At 47.8% G+C, this 21,296-nt stretch overlaps 2 protein-coding genes across 5 annotated transcripts in view; one reads left to right on the top strand and one right to left on the bottom strand.

The window, feature by feature from the left end:
• SLK (STE20 like kinase) overlaps positions 1-18,019 on the bottom strand; it is a 68,373-nt gene extending 50,354 nt beyond the window's left edge. For both annotated transcript variants that reach the window (XM_073546493.1, XM_073546494.1), the window contains exon 1: positions 17,688-18,019. In XM_073546493.1, coding sequence (XP_073402594.1) covers positions 17,688-17,837 — 150 coding nt within the window. In that variant the 5' untranslated portion in view covers positions 17,838-18,019. The remainder of the gene's footprint in view (positions 1-17,687) is intronic.
• A 599-nt stretch (positions 18,020-18,618) lies between these two features.
• STN1 (STN1 subunit of CST complex) overlaps positions 18,619-21,296 on the top strand; it is a 56,264-nt gene continuing 53,586 nt past the window's right edge. Inside the window, exon 1 of one of the 3 annotated variants that reach the window (XM_073546496.1) lies at positions 18,619-18,755. Coding sequence is in view for 1 of the 3 variants with exons in the window: in XM_073546495.1 (XP_073402596.1) it covers positions 18,987-19,078 (92 nt within the window). In the remaining 2 variants the exon portion in view is untranslated. Of the gene's footprint in view, positions 18,756-18,933; positions 19,079-21,296 lie in introns of those variants that run through there. The other 2 variants (XM_073546495.1, XM_073546497.1) reach the window with 2 other exon arrangements.

Here is a 21,296-nt window from a genome sequence, read left to right as displayed (position 1 = left end):
TATTCTTTACTGTAAGAGCAGTGAGACTGAATTCTTTACTGTAAGGGCAGTGAGACTATGGATTCTTTACTGTAAGAGTAGTGAGACTATGGATTCTTTACCGTAAGAGCAGTGAGACTATGGATTCTTTACTGTAAGGGCAGTGAGACTACAGATTATTTACTGTAAGAGCAGTGAGACTACACATTATTTACTGTAAGAGTAGTGAGACTATGGATTCTTTACTGTAAGAGCAGTGAGAATATGGATTCTTTACTGTAAGAGCAGTGAGACTATGGATTCTTTACTGTAAGGGCAGTGAGACTATGGATTCTTTACTGTAAGAGCAGTGAGACTATGGATTCTTTACTGTAAGAGCAGTGAGACTATGGATTCTTTACTGTAAGAGCAGTGAGACTATGGATGCTTTACTGTAAGAGCAATGAGATTATAGAACTCTCTGCCACAAGATGTTGTAATGGTTATTTCACTTCAATAGTACAAGTAGAAGCCTGGCTACCTCTATTATAATATATAGTATCACAGGTTATGAGTATTAGATTCTGTGATAGGACATTGATCCAGGAAACTAGTCCTATTGCCGTCCGTGCCATCGGGAAATGATTTTACATCTAATATGGGGTTTTTATTTTCCTCAGAATCGATATGTTGGGTTATAGGTTGGACTGGGGTCTCCTTTCATCCATAAACCTATGGACAGTCTCAGATCTGTGGATCAGCCGTGTATTTCAGAGATGGTAATACCAGGGCTGTGGAGTCGGAGTCGGTGCTCATTTTGGTGGAGTCGGAGTCGGAGTTGGAGTCGGTATAAAATGGACCGACTCCGACTCCTAAAATATATAATAAATTGGGTACAGTAATTCAATGCAGGATGTGCTGAATATTTTTTCATAGGAATTTGGGAAAGTTATGAAATGTCCTATAAATGGCTGTTCTATTCCTGATCTAAGGCTACATTCACACACAGCGTTTTTCCTGTGTTTTTTGAGGATACGTTTTTCAGCTGCAAAAGCTGATCATCTTTTTAAAAAACCGCATCACCTGAAAGGTTTTTGAGCTCATAGATAATGTTTTCAATAGCAAAAGCAGATTAGAAATCTGCTCTATCTATCCATTTATCCATATCTGTCTATCCATATCGTATCTGTACCAAAAAGAATGAAAACCGGGTAGTACACCAATATATATTCTGTTCTATCTAAATATCTTGATTATTGGATCATAAAAATGATTAAATGTCTGAGGTTCACATTGTACTACAATAAATTTTTCACTTAAATATAAGCAATATGTGTGGGAGTCGGAGTCGGAGTTGGAGTCGTTGTAAGGGAAATTGAGGAGTCGGAGTCGCAGGTTTGGCTTACCGACTCCACAGCCCTGGGTAATACACCTTTAACATGACATTCTAAGCCTTTCTAGGAGACGGTATGGTCGGGTTACATCTCTGGGTGTTTCCAGCAGTTTGCAGGACACATCATATAATCGCCTAAATCGTAGTGAATGACATCAGACTGTTCAGCAATGATGAAGGGAAACCTGGGAGAACGGCACAGGTCACCAGCCATCTCCGGGATCCCGTGTGACTGAGGGCACACTTACATTTAGGACGGGTGAAGTCACTGATTTCATTTTTTAGGCTCTCTGATAAATTGAGAGAGCTGCAATGTGATTGGTGCATCCCCTGCACCGGTGTGGCTCCGTCCAGGCCTGTCGGACGCGGCGAGCCTTTCCTCTGACATCAGTGACCAGATGCCATCTCCGTGGCAGGACCCATTATGTAACACAGCTGGCTATTTATAGGGCGGCGCTCACATGCCAGCGCTCCCCTCATGCTGTCCAGAAAAACATTTTCCATTAAATCATCTCACACAAAGATTTCACGTGTCGAAGAACCATTAGGCTGGGAGTCCTGACATACAGATTGGGGGACGCTTGAAGATGTGGGGGCTGCACTGCAGTGCATTGTGGGAAACACAGCTTGCTTTGCCCCCCACAAACCTCAACATCATGCAGACTGAAGAGTACTAGAACTCTAGCGCCACCTATTGGAACCAGCGATCCTAAAACTCAATATCGACCCTATAAAGAGCCTTGGTGCACAACTTAGGACAAAAGCCAAACCACAAGCTCAATTTGCAGACACGTGTTTCGGGATGTTGCCCTTCATCAGTGCAAAGTATGAGATCTGATTTGGCTAGGTGATAGGCTTAAGACTGGGGTCTAAGGGGTAACGTTTCTCCTTATGGAGAATGGCAAGCCAAGCCTGGAATGCCAGAATGAAGAGACTTATAAGCCATGCATGATAGTTCTCTTCCTCTGTGAAGAGACAATTTGCATAATTAATTTCCCAGAGGAGCATTGCATGGCTTTTAAGTCTCCTTGCTCTGACATGCCAGGTAACCCCTCAGACCCCATCTCCCACAATGCAGAGCAGATGGGGGCAGATCCAAAAGTGATGGCGACTGCACTGTAAAGCATAGTGCAGCTGTGATGTATGCGCTCTGGCGCTTGCTGTGATTAATGGCGCCATATCCCTGCAGGCCAGCACTGTGCCGAGACTCTTAAGACAGACATCTATTACACCACACATCTTCCAGGATGTGCTCATCTTATCGGGTCCCACAGCTTCCCGGACAAGCCCCTACAACTCTAGCAGGGGGGGATCCTACAAAAGTATAATGTGCATTAACCACAAGCAGGAAATGTCAGACATGAAGAAGTGGCCAAGATACTGACGCCTGGTACTTCCCTGTGAATAATGCACTCATTCATCGAGGCCCCGGTCCACCAGAGCACAACAACGGCGAGTTGGTATGTAGTATATCTGAACAGGCCAGGCAATGCCTCCTGGGTAAAGAGGTATGCAAATGAGCGCTCCTGTACCTTTAATGCCACCTATAAGGGGTTTCTGGTTCCGGACATCCGATGTCCCCCCCATCTGCAGTTTGTTTTGAAATACAAACTGGGCTTTACTCCTCTCCCCAGGTCCAGCGACAAGGCTCCTCTGCTGCTCCCGCTGTTATGACCGCAGCGCTGCAGCCACTCAGTGACCTCAGCAGATGTGAGTGGCTTGTGCTGTCTATTTGGGGCAGGGTCGCTGAGTTTGCGGATTGAATGCTGCGCTGCGCCGCTGACTGCAGCCAATAAGACACCGGGACCCAGAGCTGGACCCAGGGAAGGGGAATAAGGCGGTCTGCCTTTCTAAATAAATTGCAGCTGTAATGAGAATGAAGATATAAGACAAACCAGAGTCTCCGCCATTTTTTGTTCTCCCATCCCAATACATAGCCACACTGTAAGTCAATGTGACCAAGATGTGAAAGGAAAGCAGCGGCCTGTAGATGCCGGCCAGATGCCGGTTACAGAGTGGCTCCCCCTGCAGGTGGCACTGGTGGAGTCAGAGTCGGTGTTGTGGAAATGGAGGAGTCTGAGATTTGGCTTCCCGACTCCACAGTCCTGACTAGAGGGAACGCTTCTTCTGACGTAGAGCCAATGTTCATAAGATGCTGGTGTTGAGCAAACTGCTTCGGCGGACCTTAGTCCCGCGGCCACATAGGTAACCAATGGCTGCCAGACCAGAAACCTTCTGCCACCTGCAACATCCACATTGCCTCTTCTGATTATCAGGCTAATAAAACACAGCGCTGTCCAGTGGTGCCGAGGTCACGGTGGGGAACGGCAAGTGCTCCATGGAGCCGAAGATTACATGTCTGACCACTACTGTAGATGGGATGGGAGGGAAGGGGCTGGGTGTTACTGTGAGGGCACATTATGGGGCAATTACACAGAGGAGCAGTGTGGGGGGGATATTATACAGAGGAGCAGTGTGGGGGGGGATATTATACAGAGGAGCAGTGTGGGGGGATATTATACAGAGGAGCAGTATGGGGGGATATTATACACAGAGGAGCAGTGTGGGGGGATATTATACACAGAGGAGCAGTGTGGGGGGATATTATACAGAGGAGCAGTGTGGGGGGATATTATACAGAGGAGCAGTGTGGGGGGGTATTATACAGAGGAGCAGTGTGGGGGGATATTACACAGAGGAGCAGTGTGGGGGGATATTACACAGAGGAGCAGTGTGGGGGGATATTACACAGAGGAGCAGTGTGGGGGGATATTACACAGAGGAGCAGTGTGGGGGGATATTATACAGAGGAGCAGTGTGGGGGGGATATTACACAGAGGAGCAGTGTGGGGGGATATTACACAGAGGAGCAGTGTGGGGGGATATTACACAGAGGAGCAGTGTGGGGGGGATATTACACAGAGGAGCAGTGTGGGGGGATATTACACAGAGGAGCAGTGTGGGGGGATATTACACAGAGGAGCAGTGTGGGGGGATAATACACAGAGGAGCAGTGTGGGGGGATATTATACAGAGGAGCAGTGTGGGGATATTACACAGAGGAGCAGTGTGGGGGGATATTACACAGAGGAGCAGTGTGGGGGGATATTATACAGAGGAGCAGTGTGGGGGGATATTATACACAGAGGAGCAGTATGGGGGGATATTACACAGAGGAGCTGTGTGGGGGGGATATTATACAGAGGGGCAGTGTGGGGAAATATTACACAGAGGAGCAGTATGGGGGGATATTATACACAGGGGCAGTGTGGGGCAATTATACAGAGGAGCAGTGTGGGGGGATATTATACACAGAGGAGCAGTATGGGGGGATATTATACACAGAGGAGCAGTGTGGGGGGATATTATACAGAGGGGCAGTGTGGGGGGATATTATACACAGGGGCAGTGTGGGGGGGATATTATACAGAGGAGCAGTGTGGGGGGGATATTATACAGAGGAGCAGTATGGGGGGATATTATACACAGAGGAGCAGTATGGGGGATATTATACACAGAGGAGCAGTGTGGGGGGGATATTATACAGAGGAGCAGTATGGGGGGATATTATACACAGAGGAGCAGTATGCGGGATATTATACACAGAGGAGCAGTATGCGGGGTATTATACACAGAGGAGCAGTGTGGGGGGATATTATACAGAGGGGCAGTGTGGGGGGGATATTATACAGAGGAGCAGTGTGGGGGGATATTATACACAGAGGAGCAGTATGGGGGGATATTATACACAGAGGAGCAGTGTGGGGAGATATTATACACAGGGGCAGTGTGGGGGGGATATTATACAGAGGAGCAGTGTGGGGGGATATTATACAGAGGAGCAGTGTGGGGGGATATTATACACAGAGGAGCAGTATGGGGGATATTATACACAGAGGAGCAGTGTGGGGAGATATTATACACAGGGGCAGTGTGGGGGGGATATTATACAGAGGAGCAGTGTGGGGGGATATTACACAGAGGAGCAGTATGGGGGGATATTACACAGAGGAGCAGTGTGGGGAGATATTACACAGAGGAGCAGTGTGGGGGGATATTACACAAAGGAGCAGTGTGGGGGGATATTACACAGAGGAGCAGTGTGGGGGGATATTATACAGAGGAGCAGTGTGGGGGGATATTACACAGAGGAGCAGTGTGGGGGGATATTACACAGAGGAGCAGTGTGGGGGGATATTATACAGAGGGGCAGTGTGGGGGGGATATTACACAGAGGAGCAGTGTGGGGGGGATATTACACAGAGGAGCAGTGTGGGGGGGATATTACACAGAGGAGCAGTGTGGGGGGATATTACACAGAGGAGCAGTATGGGGGGATATTACACAGAGGGGCAGTGTGGGGGGATATTATACAGAAGGGCAGTGTGGGGGGATATTATACAGAGGAGCAGTGTGGGGGGATATTATACAGAGGAGCAGTGTGGGGGGATATTACACAGAGGAGCAGTGTGGGGGGATATTATACAGAGGAGCAGTGTGGGGGGATAATATACAGAGGAGCAGTGTGGGGGGATATTATACAGAGGAGCAGTGTGGGGGGATATTACACAGAGGAGCAGTGTGGGGGGATATTACACAGAGGAGCAGTGTGGGGGGATATTATACAGAGGGGCAGTGTGGGGGGGATATTACACAGAGGAGCAGTGTGGGGGGGATATTACACAGAGGAGCAGTGTGGGGGGGATATTACACAGAGGAGCAGTGTGGGGGGATATTACACAGAGGAGCAGTATGGGGGGATATTACACAGAGGGGCAGTGTGGGGGGATATTATACAGAAGGGCAGTGTGGGGGGATATTATACAGAGGAGCAGTGTGGGGGGATATTATACAGAGGAGCAGTGTGGGGGGATATTACACAGAGGAGCAGTGTGGGGGGATATTATACAGAGGAGCAGTGTGGGGGGATAATATACAGAGGAGCAGTGTGGGGGGATATTATACAGAGGAGCAGTGTGGGGGGATATTATACAGAGGAGCAGTGTGGGGGGATATTATACAGAGAAGCAGTGTGGGGGGATATTATACAGAGGGGCAGTGAGATGGAATATTATACAGAAGGGCAGTGTGGGGGGATATTATACAGAGGGGCAGTGTGGGGGGATATTATACAGAGGAGCAGTGTGGGGGGATATTATACAGAGGGGCAGTGTGGGGGGGATATTATACAGAGGAGCAGTGTGAGGGATGGGAATGACTGCAATCAGATGATGTCATCTATAAGGTATCTGGATGTAAATGCTTATCTGTGGTTCCTGTATGGTCTGCTGGTAATGATTATGATGGCTGGTAACTCCCAGCATCTCCTAAGCATTGTTAAAGACATACTAGAAGTTGCAGATTCATGTGATACAAGTATATATGGGTCAGACCTAACACTGCAATTGCAGTACTAAGCTTGATGCTGCATTCAGGTGCCGACAGTGGTTCTGGGGGGCTGCATTCATGTGCCAACAGTGGTTCTGGGGGCTGCATTCATGTGCCGACAGTGGTTCTGGGGGCTGCATTCATGTGCCGACAGTGGTTCTGGGCACTGCATTCATGTACTGACAGTGGTTCTGGGGGTTGCATTCATGTGCCGACAGTGGTTCTGGGGGTTGCATTCATGTGCCGACAGTGGTTCTGGGCGCTGCATTCATGTACCGACAGTGGTTCTGGGCGCTGCATTCATGTACCGACAGTGGTTCTGGGCGCTGCATTCATGTGCCGACAGTGGTTCTGGGGGCTGCATTCATGTGCCGACAGTGGTTCTGGGCGCTGCATTCATGTACTGACAGAGGTTCTGGGGGTTGCATTCATGTGCCGACAGTGGTTCTGGGGGTTGCATTCATGTGCCGACAGTGGTTCTGGGGGCTGCATTCATGTGCCGACAGTGGTTCTGGGGGCTGCATTCATGTGCCGACAGTGGTTCTGGGCGCTGCATTCATGTACTGACAGTGGTTCTGGGGGTTGCATTCATGTGCCGACAGTGGTTCTGGGGGCTGCATTCATGTGCCGACAGTGGTTCTGGGCGCTGCATTCATGTGCCGACAGTGGTTCTGGGTGCTGCATTCATGTACTGACAGTGGTTCTGGGTGCTGCATTCATGTACTGACAGTGGTTCTGGGCACTGCATTCATGTACTGACTGTGGTTCTGGGCGCTGCATTCATGTACTGACTGTGGTTCTGGGCGCTGCATTCATGTACTGACTGTGGTTCTGGGCGCTGCATTCATGTACTGATGACGGTGGTTCTGATCTTATTCACATTTAGCATGTATGTTAAAACTGAAAAATCCTCAACACTTGAGGATTTGGTGGGTTTCTGCTCAATTTCTGCTCCAAAAGTGTAGATTACAATGTGTTTACATTTTGTTTTTGGAGTGGAAACTCTGTAAATCCTCCTAAAATTCTCAAAACTTGGTTTTGGTGATGCATTAGGCTAGTTTCCTGCACCCTGTTGCTCGGCGCACTGTCAAAAGGACGCATTCGCCGGCAAACGCATACCTGAGCACGGCCTGCGTACCCAATGCTAAAGATAGGGTACGCAGGTTGCATGCAGCGTCATGCGCCCATAGGCGGAGCTGACCGGAGGAGGCGCAGCAGGGGGCGGAGCTTAGCGGCGGCCGTGAGCAGCTCCAGGAAACGCTAGTGTAAAACTAGCCTTAATGATGGTGTCTCTGGTGATGCATTCATGTAAGTACCTCTTTAAATTCTTTGGCTGCCCTTGGAATTGGTTCAGTATGACAATGGCCCTTGGACTATAAAATGTGGCGCATCCTTACTCTATCTGGTGGCAGAAGATGGACAGCTTTGCTCTGGAGCCATGGACTTGTTTCAAATAACTTTGTTTATAAGAGTCTGAAGAACATCCTTCACAAAGATTCGTTTTTCATGGGTTCAAACAACTTTTAACGTAAAAATTCATGGCATATCGTTAATATAGTCAAAGATTACCAACAATTCTCTGCATTCTTCAGAAGGTTCATAAAGATCCTGACAGTATGGCGACCAACATTAATTACTAAGATCAACATTACAGAATTTACAGCACACGGACAGTGACGGCACAGGTGCTCCAGGGGCATAAAGAGGAAGAAAGAAGCTGCAGTGCAAGTCAACACATCCAGTGACAGGTAGGGCGCACGTTACTAGACTGAGGTTAGACTAACCCAGAGATTTAGCTGGATCATCTATCTAAAGTTGTATTTAAAGTTGCTCCAACATTCATTTATCTCATATTGGGGCAAAAAAAAAATAATCAAGCATACGGAAAGTCAATGCTTTATACAAGGCCACCTCCAGATTTTTACCGCGATGAGACCCTGCAATTCACTGATTTGCACAAAGTTGGTAAATATGGTGGACGTTTCGTTATCATCTATACTGTGGGTATGAAAAGTATTCAGATCCCTTTAAATTTTTCCCTCTGTTTCATTGAAGCCATTTGGTAAATTCAAAAAAGTTCATGTCTTCTCATTAATGTACACTCTGCACCCCATCTTGACCTGAAAAAAAAACACAAATGTAGAAATTTTTGCAAATTTATTAAAAAAGAAAAACTGAAATATCACATGGTCATAAGTATTCAGACCCTTTGCTCAGTATTGAGTAGAAGCACCTTTTGAGCTAATACAGCCATGAGTCTTATTGGGAATGATGCAACAAGTTTTTTACACCTGGATTTGAGAATCCTCTGCCATTCTTCCTTGCAGATCCTCTCCAGTTCCGTCAGGTTGGATAGTGATCGTTGGTGGACAGCCATTCTCAGGTCTCTCCAGAGATATCCAATTGGGTCTCATCAGACCAGAGAATCTTATTTCTCATAGTCTGGGAGTCCTTCATGTGTTATGGGGTTCTTCTTTACCTCTCTCACCAAGGCTCTTCTCCCATGATTGCTCAGTTTGGCTGGACGGCCAGGTCTAGGAAGACTTCTGGTGGTCCCAAACTTCTTCCATTTAAGGATCATGGAGGCCACTGTGCTCTTAGAAACCTTGAGTACTGCAGAAATTCTTTTGTAACCTTGGCCAGATCTTTTGCTTGCCACAATTCTGTCTCTGAGCTCCTTGGCCAGTTCCTTTGACCTCATGATTCTCATTTGGTCTGACATGCACTGTGAGCTGTGAGGTCTTATATAGACAGGTGTGTGCCTGTACAAATCAAGTCCTATCAGTTTAATTACACACAGCTGGACTCCAATGAAGGAGTAGAACCATCTCAAGGAGGATCACAAGGAGATGGACAGCATGTGACTTAAATATGAGTGTCTGAGCAAAGGGTCTGAATACTAATGACCATGTGATATTTCGTTTTTTCTTTTTTAATAAATTTGCAAAAATTTCTATATGTCTGTTTCTTTCAGTGAAGATGGGGTGCAGAGTGTACATTAATGAGAAAAAAATGAACTTTTTTGAATTTACCAAATGGCAACTTTCCGTTCCAACTGTATATGCAGAATAGCAATGGAAATAGAAATTTTGTGAATGCAACAGAGAAAATGTCTTGTGTGGATGTTTTTGGAAATGATTGTGAGGCTTGAGAGATCCTGAACACGCTATTTAGCACTGAGTTTTTAAGTCAGGTATTTTTAATGACATTTGGGAGGCCCCTATACACATTAGATGGTCGTCCGAGTCCGCCGAAATCCGCGGGTTTAGCCATCTTATTTTATGCGCATGGGGTCTTTAGTACATCTCCCCATGTTCATGTACACGAATGGAGCCTCTCAAGGAGGGAAAAAAAATATTGATTTATAGGACCCCAAATAGCCCAAGGGTTATTATAAAAAGAAAATTGGAAAGATAGGAGTCTGACAACTGCAACTGACCCTGCTGGTTCCTGTACAGACTAGAGATCCTGACCCCAGAGTCCCCACTGGTTCTTGAGTGAGCTGAGATAGCCGTAATCACAGACTAGTCGATGGCAACTCAGACCTGTGCTGCCTGAAAAGCCGTCGGGTGCTCCACATTCCTCCTAAAGAACCCGGAGGGCAGAGCAGAGTGCAAATTACCTACAGAAGGGAAAGTGTGCTGGAAAAGGAGAAGATTAAACCTCGAAATATAAAAGGATTAAATACGTACTGTTAAGAGTATATGCCACCTACTTCCTAAAAAGAAACAAAAGATAGGTGCAGAGTAAATAACAAAAACCAACAAAGAGTAACCCATACTGGTCTTTACCTGACTGGCTTGAACAGCAGTATGGCCGGACATCCAAATGAGACTATCACCAGCAGGGTGAAAGAATACAAAGCTACACCCGAAAAGTGATAGGGCAGACAAATGAGTAAATGAAAACAAGTGTTACCCTAAACACCTGGAGAAAAGGTGTATCTGCTGTGGCTAAGTGGACAGCGAAGCCAACCACAAAGCATAGGCTCCATGGTTCAAGCTGAGACGCATAACAGTCTCATTGGAGAACACTATGAATCTTATTAGAAGTAACAATAACCTTCATTTACTTGGGATCTCTTCCTTATGGTTCAGTTCATTCAATACGGCACTTGCCACTTGGCAGGATCATACTATGAACCATGATCTGTGATTGCCCCTTAAATGCCAATTACCTGATATCCTAATAGAAGAATCTCGATCTGGCCTGGATATCCCTCAGCAACCTCTGCACTCCGATCCATTGTACATGTCCTGTCACATATTAACAAGAAGCAGGACAGACGGAAAGTAAACAGGAACCTCACAACCACCGGTGATGGGACAGCATCCCCCTTCCATTAACAAAGCCCACCCCAAACCTAAAAGCTTTCCATGCACAGTATGAAGCCAGCCGCCATCCGGTCACCACGAGTGTGAAGGACCCCCTCACATGAGAGTAGGTCAGTCACAGAAGTAATAAGGAGACCCAGACACGGGATAGAAGAAACAGACATCCGAAATGCAAAATCATTGCTCTTTTCACGGAAAACAATTGACGGGGCTTGCGGCTTTCATATTCTTGTTTTAGGGCATGATAATCAGAGTCACATTACAAGAGGATAGGTGAGAAATGTTTCACAACTGTTGGGCGCAACACTGGGACCCCCCAGAATCACTACAAGCCCACCCTTTCTGCTATCTACATGACTATAGTGTGGAGAAGATTGAATGGAACTGAGGGAGCGCGCCGGGGCTGTGGACTCGGAGTCGTGGAGTCGGAGTCATGGAAATTGAGGAGTCGGAGGTTTGGCTGACTCCACAGCCCTGGAGCGCGCGGCGGACCACAGAACTGAAGGAGCATAAGCTGAACCACTGCCCCATTTAGATCCCTTACAGATGACCACATAACGCGGACGAGCGCAAGATCCCTCGTTCTGACATACAGCACTGATCAAAAAAAAAAAAAAAGCCTCCTCACTGTGGTCATTTAAGTAGAAAAGGGGGCTCAAGATCCTCGTTGTTCTTTATAGGGAAAGGGGTCAGGTGAGGAGCCCACAAGTGACACTTCACTTAACCATTGTGCTCCGCTCCCTAACCAAGACGCAAGGCTATAACTCGCCCTATGCTACAGATCTTTAAGTGGCCATTATTCACCCACTGGACGACCATATCTGACATCACCTGCTCTTATGGGGCCACTAGAAATATTACTGGGGGCTTCTACCGCTCTGGGAGAAATGAATCGCTAGGACGGAACCTTTAGTCATTTCTTACTATAGGAAACATTTGTGTCCCCTGTAGCTTCCCTTTAATTAACGCTTGCACATCCTATAATGGATCTAGAGTGGGCGCGCGTACACGGAGGGAATCAAAGGAGAACGTGCTACGGCGGCAAAGACATAATGGAGCGCACATGTACTACACGGACCAGACTGCCACATGCCCTTTGTTCTTCTCTTGCTCTGCTGTGCATGTGTTACATAAGCCACAATACAGATCATGAAAGGCTCAGATGCAGAAGGGTGTATAAGAGGGGAGTAAGGTAATTCAGGGTCCCTCATACTCAAGGCCATGTAGCTGACTTAAAGGGGTTTTCTGGCTGTGCTTTACAGCTTTAGACAATATCAGACGTCTGGTGCAGGGGTGAAGGCTCAGTGCTGGCCCTGGGGTAGGCAAGCAAAACACAATTTGTTTCTTCTTTTAAAGGGAATCTGTCAGCAGGTTTTTGCTATTAAATCTGAGAACAGCATAATGTATGGGGCAGAGACCCTGATTCCAGATATGTATCACTTATTAGGCTGTGTTAATACAATCAGTGTTTTATCAGCAGGAAATCATCAGTTCAGGACTAGGTGTCTTGTGCCAGGCAGTCCAGCTAATCTGTGTGACCCCGCCCCCACCACCAATTGGCAGCTTGCTCACAATATAGACAGGAAGCTGCCAATCAGTGGTGTGGGCGGGGTTACACACAGCTCAGCATTCAGAGCACTGATATATCCACAGCAGAGAACACAGGGGTTTTTATCCAAACTGCACCAAGTCCAGTAAGTGACACATCACTGGACTCAGGGTCTCAGCCCCTACATCATGCTGCACTCGAATTCCATAGCAAAAACCTGCTGACGATTCCCTTTAACATAAACTCTGCGGTGAAGAGATTTCCAAAGCCAGAAAACCCCTCTGAGTGGCGTCTTATTGTTCTTTCCAGGTCACGTTCACGTGATCAGGATCTGCTTCGGACTGCGTTGTTTGTGGCCTAATTCACAGGGTAAAATTGAGATCTCATGACTTAGTCTCATCTCCCACGAGGATTTTCTATATGCAGGTGAATATCTGGGGAAATGTATCCACAGTTAAGTCCAGATTTATAGCACTGCTGCGTTAGACAATTGCTTATAATCCCCCTACATCCGATCAGCAGCTTGATCATGGGATCACTCACAGGACGCCCCCTTCTGATATCTTCCAGTGACTTTCTGCTGTTCCCGCCGCCTCCATGTGATGATGAAGCACATGAACTGATCAGCTCCAGACAATCACCTGGCGGCTGCAGGCAGTGAACTCCTGCCAGGAGACTGAATGACTGAAACTATAGAGGCTCCTGGCAGGCAGAGGTGAAAAGGAAGCAGGGGGTGGGGGGGCTGTGGAGCAGATCAATCTTTCCCTGCCGTCTCTAGTGGGGGATTTGGTTTCTTTCTGTGACTTTCCCACAAGAAGAACAACACTTTCACTAGCCCCCCTGCAAGCTGCTCTACTGAATACTGTGCCAGGGGCAGCGGCTCAGGAAATGCAGCCTCCCAAGGCAAGGAAATCAGCTGCGGGTGCACAGTATGGGGGGCGCTGAAGTCTGGGAGGGATGGCATTTCCTCTGCAGAAAGCTGATCCCACGCCTACGGCGGCAAACTACTGTGGGGGATATCATCCCGGAAGCTAAATTGTATCTAGTAAATAACCCACACAAAACCCTTTCTAACCCCTTAAAATCCACCGGTGCCCGCTTTCAATTTCGGATGGTATTTTACAAGGGAGTCCACCTCCCCGCATTCTGTGGTGTACAAGCTGTTTAACCCTTTGATCGCTACAGTAGAAAGTTATTGCGAGATGATCAAATGGCACCAACCCCATCAATCAGGTCAATGAGTCTCTAGGTGAAACAACTGGGGACCGGGTAGACTTAAAAAAAAGCCTTTCAGGGTACAGTCCCCCTGGTGTGGGCCGCTATCCCATCCGGTCTCTCCTTTATGAGCAGAGAGCGGCTGTATAGAGAAGCTTCCATTAGGGCAAAGCGCCACACACGTCCATGTATTAGGATGCCCAGAAGATGCCACCTCCAATAGTGCTCCCAACTATCACGGGTCTAGTATTGGTATTTGGGGCCCTCTCCATAGTGCACAGGTAATAGACCACTCCTAAATGTAATAGATGGATGCACGAGCAGTGACTGAAGGGCAACGCGTGCTATAGTGACCCTAGGGATGGCGGTCGCTCCTCACATTGTGCGGCTTTTCTTAACACATATGGATGCGATTTTTCATGGTACAATCCATAATATATATATATATATATATATATATATATATATATATATATATATATATTGAAATCCCACAATGTCTGTCTGCTATCTCAGCCTTCTTCTCTGCTCGCTTTCTCAAACTGAACATGGACAAAACAGAATTCATCATCTTTCCCCCATCTCACTCTACCCCTCCACCAGACCTATCCATCAATGTCAATTGCTGCTCTCTTTCCCCAGTCCCGCACGCTCAGTGCCTTGGGGTGATCCTCGACTCTGCGCTCTCTTTCAAACCACATATCCAAGCCCTTGCCTCCTCCTGCCGCCTCAAACTCAAAAATATTTCCCGGATCCGCTCATTCCTCAACCACAAAAACACTAGTGCATGCCCTTATCATCTCCCGCCTCGACTACTGCAACCTCCTACTCTCTGGCCTCCCCTCTAGCACTCTGGCTCCGCTCCAGTCCATCCTACACTCCGCTGCCCGACTAATCCACCTGTCTCCCCGCTATTCCCCAGCCTCCCCCCTATGCAAGGCCCTTCACTGGCTTCCTATTGCCCAGAGGCTCCAATTCAAAACCCTAACCATGACATACAAAGCCATCCACAACCTGTCTCCTCCATACATCTGTGACATGGTCTCTAGGCACCTACCTGCACGCAACCTTCGATCCTCTCAAGATCTCCTTCTCTACTCCCCCCTTATCTCTTCTTCCCACAACCGCATACAAGACTTCTCCCGTGCTTCCCCCATACTCTGGAACTCTCTGCCGCAACACATCAGACTCTCACCATCAACGGAAACCTTCACAAAGAACCTGAAGACCCACCTGTTCCGACAAGCCTACAGCCTGCAATGATCCTCGGTCTACTGAACCACAGCATGACCTGCTCTACCCTCTCCTACTGTATCCTCACCCATCCCTGTAGACTGTGAGCCCTCGCGGGCAGGGTCCCCTCTCCTTATGTACTTGTGTGTCCCTTGTCTTGCACATGTTTATTATACTCGTTTATATTTTGCCATGGAATAAATGGCGCTATATACCGTAAATGCATAATAATATATAGAAAATGTCTAAAGGACCAACATATCACACGTATATTTGAATTGCTTGAATCTGCCACCAGGTTTCCCCCCCCAATCTAATCTGCGAGCAGCATGATTTAAGGGGCAGACACCCTGACTACAGCAATGTGTCACTTATTCGGCTGCTAATCACCGTTTCATTAGCAGGAGAGGAATACTTTTGAAAGCTTATAGATTTAGAGTGTCAGGTCTTCTTCAAATAAAAAAAAGACTTTTTAGGCCCCCGAAGCTCTGGATGCACCCACTTAAGTTACTCCCCTGGAACCTTGCCTTATTAAATTTCCTCTTGCAATAACAGATGATCGGTCCAGAAGCCAGACCTGCTCTTAGGCCCTAAATAATTAAGACTGGTGGAGTGCTGGAGGAAGATGTGCCTAAGGCCGGGGTCAGACTTGCAAGAAACTCGGACAAGTCTCGCACGTCTATACCCGGCACTCGGACTGGAGCGTTCAGCTGCATGTATTTCTATGCAGCCACACACTCCGATCCGAGTGCCGGGCATTGACGTGCGAGACTTGTCCGAGTTTCTCGCAAGTCTGACCATGGCCTAATAGAGATGAGCAAATATGTTTGGAAACGATCGCCGAATCCGAATTTGCCATATTGGCGCTGAATTTATTTTTGACGATCATTTACGAACATATTTGCTCATTTCTACTCCCATTGACTCCAATGGTGCTCGGCAAATATTCCAAAAACAGTATTCTCCAGCGATGATAATCCGAACCGAATATTGAAAACTTCGCTCCACTCTAGGCCTAATTCACTATAAGGCGTGGACCCCTAACAACTGCTGGCTCCAGGGGCTGGAGGAAACGGCAATGAATGTGTGAGGCCGGCAGCCCCAGCACTTTTCTAAAAGTCAGCGGAGCAGGCCGGGGTGGATGGGAGTAAAAATCCCAACATCTTGGCGTGAACTGCTTGCTGAATCGCGGCCTTAGTCTCCAAATAAGACCCCTCATTTGCCCCCATTGTAGGTAATATTTCTATTAAGTAAAGGTTTTCCAGTAGTCACAATATATTCATGTATCCCCCCCAAAGTGCTAAGACCCTTTTATATGGAACTTTTTGCAAACAAGATCTTGAACGTGTTATCACAGAGAGCCGAATCCCAATACCGTCTGGGGCGTATGATTGGGGCACCGGGGCGTCAGGAGGAAGAAGGGCGAGATCGTCTCACTCATTATGGAAAGACATATAGAACAACTAACACTTGTCCAAGTCAATAACCCTCAGAGGAGCCGGACATTAACACTCTGATGCCTCTCGGGCTCCCGCCAGTGTGTGATCTACACAGGACTAAGGGTGGCAGCCATACTGAGCAAACAGCTGTCAAATCTCCTCTGCAGCCTGATGGGAGACCTGACAGTGGTATTGACCCCAGTCATCGCCAAAGCCCGACGGCCCCCTCTCCTGCGGGAGCCCTCCTGACAAGCCACGGCGATGACGAACTCCATATTTCACGCATAGCCAACAGCTGGGCCATTTAATTTTTTTTGCACATGACACTTGCCCTGCCCATTTTGCTACAAAAGAGGAGGGGCTAAGGTGTAGAGGGGGGTGTGGCTTATTAGTTGCACACATACAATATATCACTCAATGTCAGTCTGATCAAATTGCATCTACCAAAAGTAAACCAACCACAAGAGTTCATTAGTGCTGGAGGTCTTTTAGTTTATTTGGGGAGGGAAGACAATTCCTGATCACAGGGTAAGACACAGGACCTTCCATGGATCCCCTGAGCTACTCAGTAACCAGAGATCCCTACGGTGATCCACTTTGGGTTCAGCAAACTGTAGGGTGGATCCAGGTCCCCCGATAAAGACTTGAAAATGTCCCCACACTGCAGCATCTGGTCTAATCCAACCCAACAGAAAGTTTGTAGAACCGATTATTTCTACTGTTTTCTCACATCCCAGAGGGCTGAAGCGATCTCATACAAGGAGATACAATGTGGCCAAACAATCCCAGGGTCAATATTTTCCTTGTAGGGTTCACTTCCTGACTCTGGGATCCCTGACCCACAGAAATAAAGAGCCTAAGAGATCCCATCTATTCCACCTCACAAGGGCTCGCGTTTATAGAAACCGCAGAAATGTAACTCCCAAAAAAAGAGCCAACAACCGGCCCAAAATGCAACATACTCCACCTTCCAGGCAGATCCTTCTGGACGGAGCATTTACCAGTACAGCTGTAGACTGGTTTTGTCTCAAACTGGGATTTCTAGACTCTCGAGAGGCGATTCTGTAGGGTAAATCTGCCGAACAGGAACGACCTGAATTATCAGGTTGCTTCCCGCCGTACACAGATGACCCCACTGAATCGATCCCACCTCCCCTCCGACCCCGATCTTCACTCACCTTATAAACTTTTCCGAAGGCCCCGTCGCCCAGCTCCCCGATGATCTCCCAGAACTCCTCGGGGTTCTGATCCCTCTTCACGTGTTCGTATTGCTTCTTCTTTTTGTCCCCGCCGAGCTTAAAGATCTTACGAAAGTTAAAGAAAGACATTTCCTCTGTTTTTTTTCTGGGTAGCTGCTTCCCCCCCCAAACCTCAAACCGCAGCCCTGGAGAAGAGTGGACGCCTCAGCGGGGGGCTGCTGGCTTCATGCCCCACCTAATGACAGGAAAGCGAGGGGGGTGATCAACTGGGGAATCCGGTATATCCTCCCCAATAACTCTGCTAATAGGGCAGTAGATCCTTTCTGAGAACAGCAGATCCTTTTCAATCCCTTGTGATAGAAAAGTCGATTCTGTTAATCCCTTGGCATCTACACCAATAGATCCTCCTTGATCTGATGACAGATATGAGCAGATCCTTCCGATGAAAAAGGACTATATCCTCCCTGATATTAGGGCAGTAGATCCTTTCTGGGGGCAGCAGATCTTTTATTAGGGCAGCAGATCCTTTTCAGTCCCTTGTGATAGAAGAGACGATCCTGTTAATCCCTCGGCTTCTTCACCAATAGATCCTTTTTGATCTGATGACAGATATGAGCAGATCCTGATTGATCCCTCCGATGATAAAGGACTATATCCTCCCTGATATTTGGGCAGTAGATCCTTTCTGATGACAGTAAATCCCGCCTGATCCCTGTGAGAACAGAGACCCCAGGAGATCCAGCCCAGGTCGGTTCCAACCTCTTTGGAGATCCCAGATCGGTGGTGAATCGCTCGCTCCTATGCGATCCCGTCCACAGCTACTGTCAGAGCAGGAGGCGCGCTTTATCAATGGGCACCTGCTGGAAGCCCTATCCGAAGGCCGCGGGTTACTCACACGTTCCTGTCAGGCCCAGCCCATCACAGGGACGCGGCCCCGGACACAGAGGGAGGAGGAGGAAGAAGAGGGGGAGTCACCCGAGCAAGGCGCAGCAGCAGCACCCGCACCCCCGACCCGAGCGGCGGACCGGAGACGACAGGCGCCCAGAGGTGAGACATAGGCGGCCCGGCCTCTCACACTTCCTCTACATCTACACTGGGCCCCGCCGCGCTGCGCGTCCCCGCGGTACCTCTCCTTTGCCGGGAGCGCGAACGTTTCCCTAGCAACAACTTATTTTTTTTTCAATCTTTATTAACCACGAATAACGCACACAATGGCCGCCGTCTTTTATTGGATAGAGGTGGAATGTGACTGGATAGAACATAGAGCGGTTTTCCGGCATGGCGTGTACACGAGGAGAGCTGCGGAGGACGCTGCTGGGCCGCGCTTCAGCCTGGCTGCCCGACTCCGCCAGTGCGCGCCTTTCCCGAGTGCAAGTTTTTTTTTGTTTGTTAGAACTTTATTAACAATAATAGCCACAAGCCAGTGGAAATGTCACATCAGAACCTGAGTGTTTCCACACCCGCCCAGACCATTTATACCCGGGTATAGCAGTGGCCGCGCAGGCAGGGAGGATGCTGAGGACAGGGCCTCACCCTACACTGGGCCGTGACTCATCCGTGTGTCAGGCCCGGGGCTACACTTGGCATCTCAGCCTGTAAGCAAAACTATTAGACCAGCCCCATATTCCTGTAGAACTACAAGTGCCAGGAGACTTTGCACACTTCTGAATTGATCATGGGACTTCTAGTTCACCAGGCGCCGAGCGTCCGGGACCCGTAGTTCTGCGGGCGCCGAGCGTCCGGGACCCGTAGTTCTGCGGGCGCCGAGCGTCCGGGACCCGTAGTTCTGCGGGCGCCGAGCGTCCGGGACCCGTAGTTCTGCGGGCGCCGAGCGTCCGGGACCCGTAGTTCTGCGGGCGCCGAGCGTCCGGGACCCGTAGATCTGCGGGCGCCGAGCGTCCGGGACCCGTAGATCTGCGGGCGCCGAGCGTCCGGGACCTGTAATTCTGCGGGCTCCGAGCGTCCGGGACCCGTAGTTCTGCGGTCACTGAGCGTCCGGGACCCGTAGTTCTGCGGGCTCCGAGCGTCCGGGACCCGTAGTTCTGCGGGCTCCGAGCGTCCGGGACCCGTAGTTCTGCGGGCGCCGAGCGTCCGGGACCCGTAGTTCTGCAGATTGTAAATACATGAGACGTCATTCTTTATGCAGTAAACACCCGGGACTCCTGCAGACCTCTGGTTGCTGCATAGATTGCAGTCCCTTGGTTAGCACAAGGGTGCCATCATTGCCAGTTTGAAAGGACGCTCAATTTTAGGTGAAAAATTAAATTCTGTGTTGACGTAGATAGTAATGTGGTCACTTTCCATTTCTGGTATATTCTCAGAGTACCACACACCACCTATGCAGAAGAAGGGTCTCCCTGATCCTTGTCCCATATGATGGGGCCACCGCATTCAGGGTGATTCACAGCACTGAATATTGTAAGTGAATGTTCATCAGCTGTTACTGCTGAGGTCTCCGAACCCTGCTGTAATGTGTTTACTGATGATATAGATGGCGTGGAGAGCAAAGGTCAGACAAATCGGCTCCGACAATGTGAGCATGACCTGGGAAGCTATGCTTGTGTGTGTATGTATATAGGTAATGATTATTATCAGCAGGCTGTGTACATGCGATGTGCTTGCTCAGCATTTCCAGCATGGTAGTCCAGGGCTGCACTGTCCTTTCCAGCTGGATGCCAGGTAAAAGCCGGCCATACGCATTAGATAGCTGGCTGACATTTGTGTAACCCGAAGCCATCTTGGTCGAATTGTCCGACTCACGTACACATTAGATTGTCAGCCAAACCCATCATTGCCAATATAAATCTAATCTGTGTATGAGGGATAGAGTTTACATCACCCCAATCTGTGATTTGAGGATCCTCTAGCGCAATAAGCAAAAAATGATTTAATAGATGTCGCTTTTTTTTTTTTTAGATCGGTCATTACCTTAAAACCAGGGCTGTGGAGTCGGTAAGCCAAACCTGCGACTCCGACTCCTCAATTTCCCTTCCACCGACTCCGACTCCAACATATATTGCTTATATTTAAGTGAAAAATTTATTGTAGTACAATGTGAACATCAGACATTTAATCATTTTTTTATGATACAATAATCAAGACATTTAGATAGAACATAATATATTTATTGGAATACAACTTTAGAACACACAAAACTGTAATAAATTGTAAATATGTAATACACTATGTAATATCGATTATATATATATATATATATCACTATGTAATAAACTATGTAAGTGGCAAAAAACAGTTTTCAACAAAAACATACTAAATAACATTTGTGCAGTCTATGAATTTGTTCTAAGAAATAGAATTGCCTCCATCAGATCCTCCTTCATAGATGACCTCAAATTTGACCTAATAATTTTAAGGCCAGAGAACAACCTCTCTACACTAACTTGGGTTGGAGGGAAAGCCGTAACCACATGGGCAACATCTCCAACAATTTCCAAGTATAAAGGAATTGCCTCATGCACAGTCAGTTTTGATGAACGGTTGAATTTTTCTATTTCTTTGAGAGCAAGTGAAACATTTTGCTGAAATATGGTCAATCTGCTTGCTATAGGAGACGGAGTGAAGTCTTTT

Source organism: Dendrobates tinctorius, unplaced genomic scaffold, assembly GCF_039654945.1.
Source record: "Dendrobates tinctorius isolate UK_male_01 unplaced genomic scaffold, ASM3965494v1 ptg000147l, whole genome shotgun sequence".
Lineage (NCBI taxonomy): Eukaryota > Metazoa > Chordata > Amphibia > Anura > Dendrobatidae > Dendrobates > Dendrobates tinctorius.
The sequence above is the reverse complement of the archived record's forward strand: the minus strand, read 5'-3'. Positions and strand labels throughout refer to the sequence as shown.